General features: G+C 40.2%; 3 protein-coding genes and 1 long non-coding RNA gene across 13 annotated transcripts in view; 1 reads left to right on the top strand and 3 right to left on the bottom strand.

The window, feature by feature from the left end:
* cps1 (carbamoyl-phosphate synthase 1, mitochondrial) overlaps positions 1–1,006 on the bottom strand; it is a 52,053-nt gene extending 51,047 nt beyond the window's left edge. Inside the window, exon 1 of the mRNA XM_020635654.3 lies at positions 712–1,006. Within this exon, the coding sequence (XP_020491310.1) occupies positions 712–837 (126 nt within the window). The 5' untranslated portion in view covers positions 838–1,006. The remainder of the gene's footprint in view (positions 1–711) is intronic.
* A 1,630-nt stretch (positions 1,007–2,636) lies between these two features.
* LOC136181329 (uncharacterized) lies at positions 2,637–8,831 on the bottom strand. Its single transcript, XR_010667679.1, has 3 exons — positions 8,654–8,831; positions 5,177–5,322; positions 2,637–3,834 (listed from the first exon to the last, which is right to left on the bottom strand). It is a non-coding gene; the product is annotated as an uncharacterized lncRNA (long non-coding RNA).
* Positions 8,832–11,326: 2,495 nt separating this feature from the next.
* On the top strand, positions 11,327–16,019 carry myl1 (myosin, light chain 1, alkali; skeletal, fast). Its single transcript, XM_020635658.2, has 6 exons — positions 11,327–11,534; positions 12,334–12,361; positions 14,243–14,386; positions 14,630–14,803; positions 14,968–15,045; positions 15,522–16,019. Exons 1-6 carry the CDS (start codon positions 11,409–11,411, stop codon positions 15,548–15,550), a joined length of 579 nt encoding a protein of 192 aa, XP_020491314.1. The 5' UTR covers positions 11,327–11,408; the 3' UTR covers positions 15,551–16,019.
* A 377-nt stretch (positions 16,020–16,396) lies between these two features.
* Positions 16,397–20,045, bottom strand: part of map2 (microtubule-associated protein 2) — an 87,365-nt gene continuing 83,716 nt past the window's right edge. For 9 of the 10 annotated variants that reach the window (XM_065962582.1, XM_065962580.1, XM_065962585.1 and 6 more), the window contains 2 exons: positions 19,151–19,263; positions 16,397–18,234 (listed from right to left, as the gene is read on the bottom strand). In XM_065962582.1, coding sequence (XP_065818654.1) covers positions 18,013–18,234; positions 19,151–19,263 — 335 coding nt within the window. In that variant the 3' untranslated portion in view covers positions 16,397–18,012. The remainder of the gene's footprint in view (positions 18,235–19,150; positions 19,264–20,045) is intronic. The other variant, XM_065962584.1, reaches the window with a different exon arrangement.

The raw sequence follows: 20,045 nt of genomic DNA, 5'->3' as shown, positions 1-20,045 counted from the left end.
TTAACGCGCGTAATGCCATCAATATCCAGAAGACAAATATGATTTAAATCATCTGAGACAGCAGTCTGGAGGTCTCACCAACTTATAGTCGAAAAATATTTGTTATATATAAATATATATATTTTAGCTGGATAGGCATTCAGTTTGACAAGTACGCAACAGCTCCGAATTGCATTTAAATATCAGCCACATTACGGTAGTCTGGTCGTTTAAATAGAGAATAAAGCTTAAGCGAAGTTATAAAAACGTTTAAATGAATCAAATGTAGCCACGTATCAATTCGGCGATAAGTCAGTCTCTTAGAAATACCTTTAATTTGATACTTTTCCTACTTTTGACAAGTAGCTAGCGCTGATGTGTCACCTGCCTAACACCATGCTCGTGTTTCTAGCCACAGCGCGCCATGACAAGTATCAGTAAACCAAAGCACAAATTAAACATTTAAAATGAGAAATAATTGTGTTGGACCTATGCCGACTATACGAGAAGGTCCTGGTGCTTTTCAAGGGTGGTGTAATAATCGTATATGTGTTTGTACAGTTATATATAGGCAAGGAATCTTAGACTTTGTGGATTTTTCTGAGGACTTTGGCCTACAGTCGAGAGGCACGCTGCGACGCTAGCACTCCAATGGTAGCACTTTGGCCCAAGTCTTGACAAAGTTTCCTGATTTAACCACCAAGTGTTTCAAGATAAAAGTGCGTTTCTTACCTTCAAACTAAAAAGTTTGGTAGTTTGATGTCTAAGCCAGGTCGACGTGTTCCCAACTCTTCTGCCAACCACAGACACATGTCTCAGAGATTTAACTGCGCTGTAAGCTAGCAAGATTTTTGTCATATTAGCCTATCTTTGTAAAGGAGCACAGGCTTAATATTAAAACAATACAATAAAATACAATGTGTTGGAGGGCTAACTCTGCAACTACGAGTAAATGAAACAATTGAATGAATGAGTTATGGATTGCCCTCGTGGCCCTGCAGACACACAACTGGCCGCTTGATAACTCTCCCCTGATTGGCTGACAGGACGTTGTGATTCTCAGCGGATGTAGCGCAAAGTGTCCTGATTAGTTCTTTAGTTAACGCCTTCTTTTTTGTCAACTTAAAGGAATGAACCTATATGACAAACCAGGAATTCACACATCTGTTTAAGTTCCAGAATAGACTTTAATTATAGGTATATGCATTCCTTTGCCAATGAATGTTAACTCTTTGTGATCATTTGTAAAGTCAACTTCTCTAAATATTTATTCTTCTCTATATATATATTTTTTATCTTTATTAGGCTAGTTAGCCATGTGTGCTCAATTGTTTTTTTTGTTTTTTTGTGTTTTTTTTTATGATTTTGAGTGTTATTTTATAGCCTATGCCGTGGGCTTTTGAAATTAGAATAACCTTTTTCAAGAAACGGTTTACCTTAGTTAAAAGTCATTTCTGTCATCACCGAAAGTGCTGCATTGGCAAATTTCAAAATTATCTACACATTATGATATAGCCTGCTGACTACGCAAATAACCAGCATTAGTGACCCTGAACAGGAAGTAAATGCATGTTGACTGAGAAAGAATCCACCTGCATCCAGCAAACTAGTGTATAATGCTTTCAGTGCAACAAGCTCTCCACAGCCTTTCGTTTGAGGCCGGTTGCTTGCAAAAAAAAAAAAAAAGGCAAACTGACCATGGTGAGGCAGCATGGTGGGGGGATTAGAGTGGTCTTTGTATTTGCTGATCACTGCAAGACTGGTCCTGTGTGGAGAAGGCTGCCTGACTGCTACTCTGCTGGGTTCAGCAGTCTGAACAAAGTGGGTGTGAGAACCTGTGTAGATCAGGAAATACCTCAGCACTCCAGAAATTGAACTCAGAACAATAGACTGTGCTGTCAATGTAACTTTTTAAAGCCTATGACAGGAATTTACAAATGATCAGAATTAACATTATGATAAAATGCAATTGTAGCAGCTTTTACGTGCATGAAGTTCTTTACTTCCTTTACATACATGCTGCCTATAGATGTCGCTAATTTTAGCTTGAGGACATTTTTTGTGTGCAGTGTTTTACATATTTGTGTCACAGTTTATGTTCCCTTTTGTACTATATTTAGTCTGGGCTCATCCTGTGCAATGGATCTGTGGAGCACTGGTGACATCCAGTGGTAAGGTTTGATAAAAAGATTTAAAGGGAGTTTGAGACAGTAAACACTGTTGTAGTAGTGCGCAGGTGACAGTGCTGCTCTATATAGATGGATTATAGGCCTCTGGTATCATTTAGCTGCCAGTGTGCAGTAGAAGCTATAACAGTTTTACAGCTCATATGATGCCCACACTAAAATCTTTATAGGCCACACATGTACACATGTTATGAAGGAAGTGTTGCATTAGAGTACGCTCACATGATGTGCTATTATTTACAACACAAGATATTTACTTTCCACTTTGTACAATTACTCATATAGAAATACAAAAGAGCAAATCAGTAGCCTGTGCAGGTTTCTTAAAGTCCATCAACGTTTGTAGCAGTAAGCTTCTTTTAGTTGAACAGACAAACTGTTAGTGGTTATGCCGCACCGTTCAAACACAATTAAAAAAGTGTTATCAATCATTATCTAATCATCCATCCATCTATTTTTTTTTTTGGGGGGGGGCTTTTTGTGCCTTTAATTGAGAGATAGGACAGTGGACAGAGTCAGAAATCAGGGAGAGAGAGAGTGAGGAATGACATGCGGGAAAGGAGCCACAGGCTGGACTCGAACCCGGGCCGCCCGCTTGAGACCACAGCCTCCATACATGGGGCGCGCATCTAATGATGCTGATTAATTTAATAATTCAATTTTATTTTCAAAATATCAGTTTTATATAGCTGTCATTTTCACTGATGCCATCTCCTCTTTAGGATATTCAAAACAAACTGCTGTACACAGAATTGTATTTTCCTTATTCCTCACCTTTATTATGGGGTAATAATAGTATCCCCTTCAGATGTGTCTAGGTTTCTCTTGCTAAGGATCTCCATTGTCTTACCTTCATATCAAATCTTCATAGGAATGTACAATAAAAGATAGTTATGAATTGTCACTATTCTAAAAAAACAACTCATTGATCAAATTCAAATGCAAACATCTAAGATTGTACACCATATTTGTTTTTTTTGTTCTACAAGACAGAAATACATGAAGAAACAGCAGAGTTACAGTTCAAGATGTACTCAGTTAACTTTCTTGTATTTGCAACAGAGTTTGCCTCTGCACATTTAAAACCCTTTAAAACTATGAACCATACTTCTTATACCAAAACATTATCATGTGAAGAATTAATGTAGGAAAAATGAGTCAGATACAAGTGAATACACTTCCATACAATATTGCCACACTATCCTCCCAGGCTTCCTTACTTTACTGTAATACACTCTGCACATATATGCTTATTATAAGTGTCAATCAAAAGATAATTTTTTAATGATTTCATTTCAATATATTTGGATGATTTATTTTCATGCCCTCAAAGTAACTGCACATGCTGCTTACTGTCAATGAGACAGAATCCCACACAATGGAAAATTGCTAGGTGATGATTGGGACAACATGAGAAGCCTCTGCAATGTACTGTATGGCCTTGTGTAAGGAGGGGAGGGCTGTGATGAGCCGTCGTCTGAATTCCTCCACTGATTGGCTGGGGCTCGGCCTAATGAGCGCCAGCGTCTGTCCTCATCGGAGGGTCCCCACATTGTCTGCGGTTTCAAGTGTGCGTTTCAGATTGAGATGGAGCTTAAGAGAGGACGTGAATAGACCAGCAAGCTCCCTCGCTTCTCTCTCCGCCAGGTTTCCAAGCCCAGTCTTGGCCCTGCAGTGACAGAAATAATGGATGGTTGTTTGAAGGGTATATTATGATATTTGTTCGGGGCAGGATTAGACTGATAAACCAGTTTGATGAGTTTATGTCCGCAGCATATTTCAACATCAAGGCTATTCAAAGTGCTTTGCATAAGACATAAACAGATTCATCAGGAGAGTTGGATTTACAGTGCAGTTATAGTGCAGCTCAGGATTTGAATGAGTTGTACCTCATTTAATTGAATAAAATGCATGGGCAAGCAAATGTTTTTCCGTGTCAATGGGAAAGGACTGAGGATTGGAGCAGCCTTCAAGCTTTACGAGCAAAAACTTCTCCATCCATGCTTATTTTTCAACAAGGGGACAAATGATGATTGATCTGTTTGGTTCATAATACAGTGACAGATAAAATATGTGTTGTTTCTTAATTATGTTGGGCCTGAAAGTGCAGTCTATGCATTTTTTGCATTTTTTAACTAAATCTTTCTATTTTTTTCTTCTATTTTTTTTTCCATTCATTTTTCTGGGTGTTAAACATCTGTAACAGAACTGATGTCAGTAGTAGTGAAAAGTATCACTTGAATGGATTATGATATGAGGAGTTAAATTTACATCAGCATTTTTGTTCTTAATTTTTTTCCATTGTATTTAAATTACTGAAGACCTCACATCGTGTGTAGCACAAAGAGTTACAAAATAGCTAGAAAAAACAAAAGTTACTTTTTATTTCAGAAAGAGGCGTGATTAAGAAGACCGGATTGTATTAAGATGATCCTGTAAGGAGTTATTGGCTGGTTAAGGAACAAATTATAATTGATTTTGATGGCTCTATATGAGGTACAAAAGCAAACCAGACCATCAGTATAGAGATTAGTTAATAATTAGGTTATTTCTAATGTCTGAAATGGCACACGTAGAGTACATGTCAGACAGAGCGATGAACTGCACACTGCAGCAGCAGCATTCGGGGCAAAGAATCTCAACAGTCGTTTTCACATATGCACTCCTGAAAAATATCTCGATCACTTCAGGAGGGCTGCTCAGGATATTCTCCTGACCCGGCTGTTCACATATGCACCTCACAACGGGGGGAGACTATCCCTGTCAGACAGGAGGGGGGGGGGGGGGGGGGGGGGGGGGGGGGGGTTGCCTTAGGTAAGATGTGATGAAGTATATTGGACAAAGCAACAGAGTCTGCTTAATGATGCTATAATAGAAAATGTCAGAATATAATGTCAGAATATTTGCCTTTATATCAATGCTACGTGTAGTTCAGTGGAATCACAATATCAACAAAAGAGCGAAGAACAACATCCGGATGGACAGAAAACATAATGCAGCCGTTTAATTACGTGCATGGAGATCTTAGCGGTGGCATGCATACACTCTATGCACTGTGCAGCAGTCACAGTATATATACGTCACTCCCCCCTCCCTTGGCTCGAGGTGAATTCTCCGGATCATATCCTGCTGCGGTCTCACATCAGCTCACTCGGACCTGTTTCGGAGAAAAGAAAACTTGGAGTCTGGCAGGATGAACTCGGCTGTTTGCGTTCAAACATACAGTTTCTCAGCAGTTTTCTGCAAGTGTGAAAGCCCTAAATGAGTGATACAATTCACTGTAGAAAAGGCAGGGTGACATTTTCCATTGAAAAAAAAAAGAACTTAAACATGTGAAGAACAAAATAAGCAAATAAATAAGAGGTCCCACTTTGTCCACAGGGGCTGCCAACAGCAACACAAACCATAAGTTTCTCATAGGCACTTTAAACACTGATGGAAGTTTCAATAATACTTTTCAAACACCTTTCTCGTTAATTCAATGCTTGCATTAGAACAAAATATGATGCTCATCTCCCAAACTGTTGTCTTAACAAAGGTTTAAGCCCTTTAATTTATCTCCTGCTCTTTAAATCTTCCAGTGACCTCAAGAGTCCTGGCAGGGTTTGATCTAAACCCACAAAACAGCTTTTAGTTCAGTTCATTCAGCTGTTGCATCAATCAAATTAACATCAAAAGAGTTAATAATTAAAACAAATTGGCTCAGTAAAGCCTCCATAACTGTCATGGGGTTACCAAGTGTATTATTATCATCATCCTAGAATTGTACTTGTACTTGTGCTCCCAGCCTGATCCACTCTTACAGTATGTACTGTCAAGTTACAAGAAAACCCCCACAGCCAGCGTCACCAGTTTTGTTTTGAGCGATGGCATCATGACATTAAGACAGTGGGATTGTCTGTGACGGCCCACAGGGCGTTGAAAGGAAGACCAAGTCATCAGCTGCATATAAAGGAAGGAGACTGACTGTCTCTTTAAGCCGGGATCTGATTCCCTTCCTCTGTAGTGATGTAGTGTCCCCAATAAAAAAAAAAGGGCAGCAAGTGGCTTTGTTTAGCCTGCCCCCATCTAATTCCTGTGTGGCCAGTGGAGGGCTTAAGAGAGAGCGAGAGAGGGAAAGAGAGCATGCAGGCTACAGAGGCTGCATCTGCCCCCTTAAGGAGCCATGGCCCCCGCTGATAGAAATCCCAAGAAACTTCACACCTCTCTGTGGGGACTATAAATAGGCTCCATCTGTGCCCCCAGGCTCAGTTACAGCCTCATTACTTTTGGCATGGTTGGAGGGCAGTGAAGGAAGCGCTCTGGATTTTGAAAAGGGTGGGGTGGCGGGGGGGAGAAGGGGGAGGAGCCACAGATCCAGAATCTACTCTCTAGTCAACACAGGTGGCCGACTGGGTGACCTCTCCTGCATTTTTTAGCGGCAAAAGGAAGCCCACCGATTGCTCTCTGTCACTTAATTCCCTTCAGCGACACCAACGAAGCTTCAGCACCCCACAGAGGCAAAGTGCCACAGACCTGGGAGCATCAGCCATCTTTGGAATCTCAAACCACACTACACTCATCGCTTATTTTTTTTCTCAAGCTCAGGTTCTTCACATTTCATTAATCATGCTCAGAGCTGGGGTAGGCGCAGGCACTGTGTCTTTAAATCTGCACCAGTGTCGTCTCCCTTTCACAGAATCTTAATTCCCAGCTTGAAGTTTAATGGTTGATATTTCAGTCCTGGTAGTATTAACTTGAAAGACACATTTCTGAGTTCACACTGGGGAACAAATTAGAGATACTGTGAAATGAATCTGAGAGCAGTTATAAGTGATTTAAGTCAAACTGACAGTTATAGTTCATGTCCTGAAACAAACCTGGAGGTGGTATTGTGAAATTTCAACTTGCACCCTCAGGATACATTTTAGTGTGACAGATCTAAGCAGACTAGATTACAAAGAAAAATCTCTCTTTTTGAAAACAGGTTTTCTTCAATCTAAAGATACACAATCCAAGAAAGACATTTTACCTTCATAAATCATCCTAGTGTTTCACAGATTCTATTTTATTCTATGAACATCATTTTTTTTGTCTGTATGCAAGATTTTGTAGCCTGCAGCATTCCTCTCGTACGTACTAAATTGCTTCAAAATGCTCATGCAAATCGGGGGAAATTATTTAAATTAAAATACAGCTCGCTATTAATAGTTTTTAGTTTAAAAGCACTCCATTTGTTCGTGTCTATTCTGTCCTCAATGTTGGTTGTTTTACATTATTGTGTGCTGATGCTTGTCCCAATTATTACAAAGTGAAAACTGATGTTTCATTAGATCTTATTCTGATCAGGCTCATAACGACTTTTGTGATGATGCTGTTTAAAACTGAGTTTCTCGTCATTTCTACAACAACCTTTAACTAGACTTAATGAACTTATTGCACGTATATTAGTTGTTAGTGGAAAATAAGGAATGACTGAATGAATGTTGGCCAGCTGGAGAAGCAGACTTCCAAAGAAGGAGAGCAGGTCAAGGAACAAAATATCCATAGCTCTGACAGCTGTCATTTATGCTCCTGGCCCTAACTAGGATACTTATAGTCCTGAATTGTTCTGGGGGGAAAGACAACAAACAAAGCATCGACTAGTAGGACTTATTGTACTCAGTGTTTCGTAAAAAAAACGTCACCTTGATAAACAATGTGGGAAAATCCCTTAAGACCGTTTCACCTGAGCTTTAGTTAATTTTACGGATATATACGGTGTGCCCATTAACACTTTATGGTTGATTATAGGTAAACTAGATGTCACTTTATGCATACAAAGATAAGGAAATGCTTCAACAGCTTTTATATGAATTGACCTGTGAATTTGTACTGAGAATCAAGGATTAATCCTGGCTTTTAGTTTATACATTTATTTGAATCAGGGACAGTGTAAAAAAAAACCCATCATGGATTAATTCTGGCTTTTGTGATCCATTGACTTAAGCTGTAGCAACAATCACAGGGTTTTTACCAAATGTCTGACAGCTATTGAATAAAGTGCCATGATTTGGGGGAGAGATTAATGATGCAGAAGTTGGTACCCTAATTTGACTTTGGTGACCACTAGTGTTTTCTTGTTGGGAAAACTATCAGTCATTGTTTGTAGGTCAACTAACTTTTCAGATGCTGAAGAAAACCAGCTTTTGGGCATTGACTTGTTTAACATGTCAGCATACTGACCTAAGCAGAGTTCAAAACACTGCTTTACCCAGAGCCAGTAGTCTAAAGTCAAACAGAGCCAGTAGCATTATGGGTGATCACGGCTGCACACCCTCAGTCTAATCTTCTGGTTTGTTTACGAGGGAACATCTTGCACACAGGTGATGAGTGTAGTCGAGTTTACAGCGGGCGTTTATGCATCACAATAAACATGTTAACTCTGTATTTTTTAAATAGACTAGGACCAAAAATGACTTAGTTAATAAAATGCAACAGTGTTAAAGTGGCAACAAGTTCATCTTTACCTTAGAAGTGCTAACTGCAACATGTCGACACGTAAAAACAAAACATTTTTAGCCTTGCAGATCGAGGACCTTTTCTCCTGGCATGTGTCACTTTTTTCACCTTCCTTGAAAGTTGAAGCCCATTCCCTCCTCTTAAAGAATTTACATCACGTCTCACGTATGCCCCCCCCAAGAGGAGCTGGAGACTGATGGTGGATAAGTAAAGAGTTACATGTTTATCCAGTGGGGGATGATTGTATATATCTTAACTAATGCGATACTAGGAAAGCCTCAGTAACAGTACACTCAGACATATTTAGGAGGATGTGTGTGTGTGTAGAAGGTTGAAGCAAACGCACACAGAAGACCTATAGACTCTTTGGAAAAAGTCCTATTTATGGCAGCTGTAAGTGATGATAGCAGACAAACTGCAGGTTAAGTGAGGCAGCACTACTAATTCACAGCACACTTGTGAAATCAGCCTTACAAAAACACACTATGTGGACCCATTAAATAGATAGCTTGATTTAAATTAAACTGTGTTCTGACTTATTAAACACTTTTCAGTTGATAATAAAGTTGGACTTGTTTTCTCAAGAGGTACCTTCTGTTAAGAATGCCTTGCTACGGCATGCTGCTGAATTCATTAAGATTCTATAGTGGTGCTCAGATTGGACTGCAGCACAGGTGCAAGGCCGGGGCAGAGTTTCTATAGGGGGAGGGAGGGTAGTGAGTGAGTGAGGGGAAGTCAGAGTCAGTGAAGGTGCTGTGGGGTGCCTCGGGTGAGTCCAGATGACAGCTGAGGGGCTGAGGCTTTCTCTGGCTTGCCCTCGTGGAGATGGGGTCAGTGAAAGCAAGTGGGGGCTAGGGGGACTATAGGGAGGTTGAAGTTATGCAGGTCCTTCGTCACCAAGCCCCTGTCATGGTGGTAGTGGGGGGGGGGGGGGGGGGGGGGGGGTAGGGCTGCACCGCTGGCACTGGGAGACAGATATAGACAAGAATTAAGGAGACAGAATTTGCACTCTTAGCCTTGTCTGGGTTACTGGCATCAGCAGCTGAGCGCTCCACTAGACCTGCATCTCCCTGTGCTTTTACGTCACATCCTCCTTGACGTCTCCCCTGACATCTCCCCCACTAGCCAGGAGCCCAAAATTGAACACAGGTGCACCCAACATGCATTGTTACTAGAAATAAACAAAGGCACATTATACGATCTGAAAGACAACACTTCCACCACCTGCCAGCTTGAAGTCTGCTTTCTGGACAAGTCTGATCAGTTTCTTATTTCCTCACAAGATGCAAGAGAGCTGATTATCAGCACGGCTATAAGACAGTCATTTGCTGATAATCAGTAGAACAGCATGTCTGCATACTTTCATTCAACACTTCTACGAGCAGCATAGCAAAAAGTAGTAAGCAAAAATATATTTAGATATTTTTATTAAATTATTTATTTTGCATAGCATTCATAACTCAATTAAATTTCCAAGATGGGATGATGCCAGGCAACACAATCATTCTCTGGCATACAAGTTAGTTTGTGTTTTCCTCCACAGTAATGCAGAACATCCCATATGTTTATATATTTGTATGCTTCTGTTGATCATGCCACTTGTAAAATAAAAGTCTTCAGTTCCTTTGGTGACTTGTACTGATGCACATTCTGGGCTCATCTGGGAGACACGTTCGGCTCATCTACACAAAGGCTGGGTAATGATATTTTAAATTATGGTAGACAGAACGCCTGAGGCACATCTCAGCTGTGTTTCAGGAATTCATCAAAACCATTATACATTTACATTTAAACTTTATTTTTAAGCTTTATTTTTGCACACTTTAGGATGAATGCCACAGTTCGAGTAAAGTTCATTTCAATGCAATGCTTTGCTACAAAGCAGTTTGTGAATATGGAGCCAGTTTAGGAGAGCTGCAGTTAGAGATAACATGTCAAAAATAATCCTGCACTGTAACTGACATTTTTAAAATAACATCCAGCCTTTTGAATATTACGTGTGATGCCAATGTGAGGATCTGTCTTTAAAGATGAATGTAGATTGGAAAGTCATTAAATTCAGTTTATGGTTTAAAGTTTATACATGTCCCATCTACACTGATTCTTAAGTGCTCAGGAAAAAATGACTCTGGAAACTTCTCTTATACTCTTACCAGTAACTTAGCTCTGACCATTCACTGAAACATAAACTGCTATCTGGCCGAGGATCATGTTCACCGAGAGAGAATGTTGTGTAATTCCACATCTGATCTTCTATTTACTTCTCTTTAAAAGCTTCTTTCTCACATCGAACTTGAAACTATGAAGGACGCAAAATATTAATTTCTTTAAAAAAATAAAATAATCTTAAAGGTACACCATCTTCCAATAGTCGAACGTGTCTCCCAGATGAGCCCAGAATTTGCGTAAAGCTGCGCGACGCTTTGCGTAAAAGTGGAACTTATCACTTATGGTCCACAGGAAATGTTTTGACCCGAGATAACCTTTCACATGTTTTCGTTCTTGATTCAAAAGGATTATGGCAAAACACTCTCTGGCCCGCAGCCAAATATTCCATGTTTAGAGAGTACCCCTCCACTCACACACACCCCTCCCATCAACTATCCAATCCTTACACGGGGACAGCGTCGACGGGGGTCAAGCGGAAAAATAGCCTCATATATATACGCCCAAACGGTGATATCTTGCTCCGAGTCCCCTCCACTCAGTCCTTGTGTTGTCAGGTGTTTGTTCAGGAACGAACTAGTTCTACTATCTGCTAAAATGGCACCAAAGAAGGACCCTAAGGCTCCCGCCAAGGCCCCCGCAAAGGCCGCAGAACCTGCACCAGCACCCGAGCCAGCACCTGCACCTGCCGCAGCTCCCGCTGTCGACCTGTCCGCCGTGAAGGTACACTGTCCGTGAAAGTACAAGCTTTGCTGTGGGGAGGGATGGAGAGTTGATGATGGCTGCACAGGAAGAGCTGGGGTTTGAAAGATTTTAAACGACTTTCGTGAGTCCCAGAGGGGTCATGGAGGTCTCCAACACTAAACAACTATCTTTTATATTGTTTTAATCCTCACAATTGAAGAACGGATGAAAATAACAATGGCTTACTTTGAGCATAGCTGTACATTTATTTACACTGTGATTGCGGCCATTGCATGTGCAACCTAGGAAAGACAATTGAGGTGTTGAGGGCTGTCGCAAAAGCCTTTTTAGTTTAATTAATTTATGCAAAGATTGGAAGAGCAAAGAGAAAACAAAGTTTACACATTTATTGGAACATTTTTTAGTGGAGCCTCAGCTGTGATGTAGTAGAACAGCTGCACGTTTGGAGGACCACACTCAGAGGTCTAATGAGACAGAGTAGAACCATGGAGAGCTCAGTGCGTGCTAGACCACGCCCCCCAGATCTCTTGATTGGCCTCAGAGAGAAGTGACTAATGTCTGAAGGCACAGCAGGGTGACACCAAATGTGGACATGTTAATGCAGCTAAAGATGGACCTCCAGAGATCCAGTGCCGACATGTGAATCTAATTTTGGCAAAGAGACAAGTTCTATCCCTGTGTAAGCCAAATTAATTAAAGTGGATAAATGGAAATGCCTAGTTATGTCAGTCTTATGAATTAAAGTTGTGTTGTGCTGTGTTGAAATTCTTGCAATGTATGTCTGTAACTAATATGGCTGCTTCGCATTGCCTTGCAGATTGAATTCAGCGCAGACCAGATTGATGGTAAGTACACCTCATTTCACCTTTGCACACACAATAAAGATGCACATTCACTCGATGTCAGCCTGCATGCACAATGTCTTCACAATGGATCTAAAAGTGCTCATAGCAGATGGTCACCCCTATTTATTTATTGTTTTGTTCTGATTTTGGCTTTATGAAGCTTTGAATCAATTTAAGTATCATTTAAATTCTAAGTACAATATTCAATGTAAAAAAAAAACGTTTCAAACTGTGCAAAAGAAGTGAAGGTAAATAAAAAAAAATTGTGATTGTGAGCTGCAAACCTTGCAACATTTTGCAAGTTACACTGTAACAGAAAATGAATGTATTGTGCATTCAATGCTAATATTTTGCAGGGTTTCATTCAAAACCAGTCAAAAATGATTGCACTGATTATCAAACAAAGTAAATTAGCTGGTTTCAGGTAAAAAGGGATTCACAAATCAATCCAGCCAAACCCTTGGACCTGATATCACAACATTTTTCATTGGCTGTTTGTTTGCGGCACGGGGCCCCATGTCACTAAATCAATAACCCATACAGGTGCAAATACATATTATCATTTTAGTCAAAACAAAATATTACAGCTCTTTTGAGGTAATTACATAGATGCAGATTGGAGTCAAATAAGGACTGTAAGATAACAATAAAAAGTCTGGCGGCTGCTTGTTACACTGCAGTCAGCATTCCCTTCCTCTACTTAGCCCCAACCCCCTCCCACATAGGGCCTTGCCTTTAAAAGGAGGGGGCTCATATTCTCAGCTATGTTTATCAATTCCAAGGTGGTCTTTTAAAAGAGCCCATGGCTCTGCTGGGAGAGAGACAGAGAGAGGGAGGGAGAGAGAGAGAGAGAGAGGAGACAGCTGGGATAGAAATAGTAGGAGAGGTGACAAAGCTCGACAGGAGTCATTCCATTCAGCTTTTTATACCACCACCTATGGAGATGTTTTGTCCTTCTTACACATGTCCATTGTCAGTTAATAGAGAGGCTGTCTCCACCTGCTGGCAGGCTAGCACAAAGCTACACTTCACACAGCAAGCTGCCTTCATTACTATACCCTGAAAGGTTTAAGGGTTTATTTATTAAAGACTTTTTATGCCCTTATTTTAGACAGGACAGTGAGAGTGGGAAATGACAGCCACAGGAGCCACAGGTCAGAATTTAAACCAAGCTGCCCGCTTGGAGGAGCACAGCCTCCCTACATGGGGCGCAGGCACTAACTACTAGGCTGAAAGGCACCCTGAAAGGCGCTCATTAAAAAATGTAAACATGAGATTACTTTGAAAATAATTTTCTAAATCGATTTCAAAACCAGAAATACAAGTAAAAAGTGTTGTTCAGGAGACGCCAGTTGCCTAGTGGTTAGTCCGTGCGCACCAATGTACGGAGGCTGTGGTCCTCAAAGTGGGCAGCCTTGGGTTTGAATCCAACCTGTGGCTACTTTCTCGCATGTCTCACCAGCTCTCTCTTTATCCCTGATTTCTAACTCGGGCCACTTTCCTATCTCTGAATGAAGGCATTAAAAAGCCCCCCCAAAATAAAAATAAATAGTTGGTCAAGTTTATGCAATAAAATTAAAATAGCTGATTCAATGCCAATTTTACTCCTGTCTTTAGTGTTGATACTACATGATTATTATAGTAGGTGAAAAATGTGCATACTTTTTTATTTGGTTAAGTATATTGATGTGAAAATATTAACTAATATAATACTATTTGATTGTGTTAACTGTAGTTTATGAGCCAAAACAAATAACATATAAAAACTTCATCTTATGAATATATACACTCACTATTGAAGCCCTAACAAACAGAAATCAGCTGATGAACATGCGAACACTGGATTCATCGAGGTGCTCTCTCCTCGCTTTTGCTTTGCAGACTACAGGGAGGCCTTCGGTCTGTTCGACAGAGTAGGTGACAACAAGGTGTCTTACAGCCAGATCGCTGACATCATGCGCGCTCTGGGACAGAACCCCACCAACAAAGAGGTCGGCAAACTGCTTGGAAACCCCAGCGCTGAGGGTAAGAAACTTTTTCAGTATTAGCTCAATCAGAGACTCAGCTGAAGTTTGTGAAATGTGTTATATTGAAATCTGATCATTTTAAACCAAACTGTCAGTGAATAAAAATGTTCAGTACTCTCCAACTAAATACACTGAAAGTAGTGTGCAGACATGTATGATACTACTTTTTTCCTTTTTTTTTTTTTTTTTTAATGTTTAACGGAGATATTATGTTCTTACTTTTTCAATGTCCTTTATGCAGACATGACCAGCAAGAGAGTGGACTTCGAGGGTTTCTTGCCCATGCTCCAGTCCATCATCAACAGCCCAAACAAGGCCCAATTTGAGGACTACGTTGAGGGTCTGCGCGTCTTTGACAAGGAGGGCAACGGCACAGTGATGGGCGCTGAGCTTCGTATCGTTCTGTCAACACTGGGTGAGTCAGGCCAGGACACCAGTGTGTGTGTGTGTGTGTGTGTGCGTGTGCGTGTGCGTGTGCGTGTGCGTGTGCGTGTGCGTGTGCGTGTGTGTGTGTGAGAGTGTGAGTGTGAGTGTGTGTACATGTTACTAAAACTTGTTGTCTTTTGCCTCCCCCTGCAGGAGAGAAGATGACTGAGACTGAGATTGATTCTCTCATGGCCGGACAGGAGGATGAGAACGGCTGTATCAACTATGAGGGTGAGCCAAAAATGACAACATTATGACTCATCATATATTCTTACATATATATATGAAATGAACAAGTTTAGTTTTGTTTACTAAACGATCATCCCTTTGGCTGTAAAAACACTTTGCCGTGTTTGTATGAAGGGTCCTACAATATTTGAAAAAAATGGCCCATGTTATTGACAACATCTCGCTGAGTTGTATTATGGGAAACGTAGGACCCAGCATTATCTTCAATACTAAGGACCAATAGTCATGATATCTTGACTTCTTCTTTCTTCGAATTTGTCTGCTCTTTTAAAGGGTAGGGGTCAATTGAATGAATAAGATGTGAGGTATTTTGTGTAGTTGTGTAGAGGGATTTTTAGTCATTTATCTCAATTGTTTTAAGTAATGTAGAGAAATACATAAAAAAAATGAACTAACTTTGTTTACTTTGTCTTCCTCTCTCTGTCCTCTCTGTGTGTTGCCCTGGTCTTAATCTGCAGCCTTTGTCAAGCACATCATGTCTGTGTAAGGACCCCGTCACTGCAGTGGTGAGCATCGTATATGTGCAGACCCCATGGTGTCGCGACATCCACTCACTGTTTCCTGTACCACCTGAGGAAGCAGGGGGAACAAAGGACTATGAGATGTCATTTCCTGAACCCTTATTTTGTTGTGTTCTACACATTTTTTTGTTTTCCAACTGGTGCTTTTTTTCCCCCTCCTCCTCCTACTGCGAGAAGTCCCATCGTCTCTTTGTTGTTGTTTTTTTAAACATCACTGGTATTCAGAGCGGACCAGTGATGGAGGGGAAGGTAGGATCATGATGACCATCCCTCCCCGGTCATTTCCTGTCTGGCTGGCTCTCTTTCTGACAGCCAAGTGTCTGATTTGGCTCAGGACTGGCCATCAAGATGTATCCACTCCTAAACCAAACCCATCCCTAGGTCTTAACTTATTGTTTCCTCTGCCATTTCACAATAAATTTTGACAAACTCCCATTTTAAGTTTTTCATTCTATTTATTTTATCTAAATCATCTGCATAAATAATTCAGCAAGAAACGTATCAAAGGACAAGTGAATTATTTCAGGGGACATGTATCATGGCTCTGCACAAGCTAAAGCTAACTGTCAATTAGCTTAGCCTACATCATTTTCCCTTTTACACCATAGCCGGGCTAGCTGTTGGCCCTGTCTTCATTTTGTATTTGAGTTTCTGATGACTGGTACTTCCTGGACCGATGTGGTTTCACCCTCCTTATCCAACTTTAGAAAATAAAACAAAGAAAATGTTCCAAAATGTCAATCAATCAATCAATCAATCAATTACTGACTATTGCCTCAATGGTATTCAGAACAGAAGACAGTACTCTAGTGTCACTCTTTGTCCTTTTTATTGTCATTACTTATTGTAACTGTTGTCATATCAACAAGAGAAAAACTGCTTACATCTACTTGACCTTTTAAATACATTTACAGTTGCTGAAGGGTAGAGCAGGAGGCAGGAAGGGGGCACACGGAGATGGGGTATGCAGAAAAACACAGAAGCAAACAATCTCAGGTGAGGGCATTAATTAGGCAGGATATACCACAAATGATGTCTGAAAAAGTAACTAGATCACCCAAACACTTTTTTTTATCCTAAGAGATGAAACAGGATCCGAGTTCCCTCGGCCATTTTTGTTTTTCTTCATGAATGTCTTTATGATGAGTTTTCAAAATATTTTTTTTTTCTCCACTTTCTTCTCCCACACATTGCAACAAAACATCCAGGTACGGAAGCATACGTCATAAAACGGCATTGGATCTGCATCAAACGCGCACACACAAACAGATTTCAGAGTAGTTTTTGTCTTCTGCTAAATCTCAGGTCCCGTGTTGCAGAGTCTTCCTCAGTCCAGACACCAGACAGTCCTGATGAGTGCAACGTCGGCCTGTGTTTTCAGAGGAGTGTCCACCGCACTGTTCATGTGAGCTGAACATCTGTAGCTGTAAAGACAAGATACTTTTTGTTTCCTTATTAGACAGAGGTGTGTGGAATGATCTCTTGGTTTTAACTTTGCGTCTATTTTGAACTACTGACCGGGTACAAGTGTATGATAATCTTCAACAGGACTGAGATACATTCCTTAGCAACACCAATTCAGCTGTCTGACATTGTCACCAAGCATAACACTGTAAACAACTAATAACTACAAAACATGAACTTTTTTTTTTGTATCTTAAACCAATGGTTGAGGAAATAACTTACTAAAATCCTTTCTTAGGTTACAAAATAGCCTCTTTTAAGATTAGAATCAATACATGCTTGTTATAACATTACCTAGGTCTTGCAGTAATGCAATTTTACAAGTTTATTTGATAGCCATATTGTCACTTCCTTTTAAAATGTTTCAGGACATGTAGATGGCAAAGTACTTGTATTTTTTGTACATATTTCTATATATATATATTTCTATATATATTAGTTAAATATATTAAATATTGGGTGATAAGAATGACTTGCAGTAAGGATGCTTGGTTCATTAGGGGGTTTGGCGTCCATGCACTGAGCAGGAACAATACGTGCTGCATGGTGTGCTGGTCGCATTACTCCTTGTTAAAAGTAGAAGAAAAAAAAGGCTGTAGCGTCTTCTAAATACTGATCCAGGACCAGTCAAGCCAATGCCTGATCCCACTTTGTATGTAACAAGTTATCTGGGACCAGTGGTCAGACTGAACTGTTCTATGCAACATAATTCATAAAGAGAGAGGCCAACGGAACAAATCAGTAAAAGCACATATTTGGATTTAAAATAGGAAATGAAGAGGACCAAAGTACAGTAGCTCCTAATTTCAGTCTCTACTAAAAATGATGAAACTTGTAGTGAGAGTGTTTAGAGGCTGTGGTTTAGCTGAGGATGGCCTCAGGGTGGCAGGAGTGGTTCAGGAGAGTTCAAATGGATCAGGGTGAGGAGGTCCACGATGCAGACTAGAATCCAGAGATCCAGTGTTCACAAACCCTGCTTGGCCAGAGCAGCGGAGACATCCTCGGCCAGGGTTGCTAGCTGCAGTGAATCCATCATGTTGAGACTGCCGGAGGATGATAGATGGCTATCTCTGTGGCGCTGGGGCGACATGGAGCCGGACCTACCGGGGGACTGGACTATGACGTCGGCACCGTGGTCCACTCGTGCCTTGGCGTGGTCACGAAACAACAACCTGTGGCTCTCGATCTGCAGAGGAAGGTGGTGTGGAGTGAGATGTAGATGGGGAAGTATTATTACATTATTTACTTATAATATTGCCTTTTACTTCATATATCTCCAAGTGTTCAAATATTTGTATATTTGTGAGTCAGTTTGACAAAAACTGCAAATAGAACATCAGTGAATGTTACAACTTTGTTTTCTAGATGTTCCCCAAACGCTGCTGCTGAGTCCTCTAACTGAGTGTCGGAGTCTTACTGAATACTTGATAAGCAGAATGTACAGAAAGGTGTTTGAATAAACATGTACATTCATTATTGATAGAAGCGTATACTATACCTTTACTGCTACCCTCACAGGCAGATACAGGAATACAAGTTTTTGGAAGATTGGCCTGTTGGAAACCCTACATTTGCACGTATTTGTATTAAAATATTTACATGTTGGACATTTTAAAGTTCTACAAAACAATGTTCTCATGTCTCTTGTCACCCTTTTGATTGGTTCTTTGATTATTGTAGTTCTTTTGTTTCTGTTATACTGGTTGGTAAATGGATCCCAATCTCAACAATGCGACCTGATTAAAAAAAGAATAAATAAAGACAATATCACCAAAAAAAGTAATAAACACTAATAATACAATTTAAAGAACCTCTTATTTTTTAATACTTATTTAACCCCACAGTATGTCAGACTATGTGCGTATGCATCTTTTTGGATAACAGTAATGCCTATAGTCACAATGATTAATACATCTACAATCTCTCCATTTTACAGGTAAATATCAGGTGATTGAAATGTCTATCTCTAAATACTTAATAGAAAATGATGTAAAGAGTTAAGTATGTTTCCTACAAGGTTTAAATCTAAAGTGACCAAAAAGACAATCTCTCAAAAACTTGTTTTCCTTTTAATCAGAATGGAGCACGGAGCTGACACTCACCATGACACGGCCTCCAGCAGGCATGTGATGAGCATTATCCAGGGAACCCACCTTGGCTTGGGCTTTGTCTTTAAAGTCCAGCTTCACACTCTCGATACGAACGTTACCGCCCCCTGAGGAGAGGAAATAGGAAGCGGAGCAATCAAATTGAGATGTGGTATTTAGTCTCTTGGTCACATAGTTTTGGCTCTGTTGGAACAGATTGAACATGGAGGTTGAATGTGTAATGCTGTGCGGAAAAAGCATGTATGTCCATGGGAAATTATGGAATAAATGATGTGAAATAAAATAACACAGTCAGAAAGGGGAAGAGATGGAGCTGCTGGGCCGATAACAGTCACCACAACTCCACCTAGAGGGGAGGGGAGGTACTGCTAAAGATTGAATGAAGACAGCAAAGACGCTGAGAGACCTCCATACGTTTGTCTAAAAAACTATTATTCAACTAAGTTCATGAATAATAAAAAGCGATATGTAAACCAGTGACCCCAGGTTGTTATCAAATCATGCAGATACGGTTTCATTTAAAATGATATTTGACATATCTGCCACTGAGGGTAACCATCACTTTTGTTCAACATAATGGAGGTGAATAGAATTCTTCTTACTACTATATGTCGTTTGTTGACTCACTCTGCTGAAATCCTGAGCAAACATGATCCTTCTTATTTGGGATCAGTGTAAGAGTACAACACTATTTTTATTTGAAAGTACAAAACTCATTTATATCACCTCTGATCATCTTTATGAAAGGTGTGTTGAATTCCTAATTGTGTTTTTTACTCAATGGCTATGAAAGATACATCAGTAATAAAATCAATACTCGTGATTCGCAGTTCTTCTTTCATGATCAACAATTTTACATTTTAGATAAAAATCAGATGTATAAACCCAT

This window comes from Labrus bergylta, chromosome 13 (genome assembly GCF_963930695.1).
Source record: "Labrus bergylta chromosome 13, fLabBer1.1, whole genome shotgun sequence".
NCBI classification, from domain to species: Eukaryota; Metazoa; Chordata; class Actinopteri; order Labriformes; family Labridae; genus Labrus; species Labrus bergylta.
This window is presented reverse-complemented; position numbering and strand designations above follow the sequence as displayed.

What these genes read in the sequence shown, in the direction of transcription:
- myl1 (XM_020635658.2), top strand. Translation starts at nt 11,409, where the DNA reads ATGGCACCAAAGAAGGACCCTAAGGCTCCCGCCAAGGCCCCCGCAAAG. An exon ending in CAGCGCAGACCAGATTGATG is followed by an intron (nt 12,362 to 14,242) that starts GTAAGTACACCT and finishes TTTGCTTTGCAG; the next exon opens with ACTACAGGGAGGCCTTCGGT. An exon ending in CGGCTGTATCAACTATGAGG is followed by an intron (nt 15,046 to 15,521) that starts GTGAGCCAAAAA and finishes CTTAATCTGCAG; the next exon opens with CCTTTGTCAAGCACATCATG.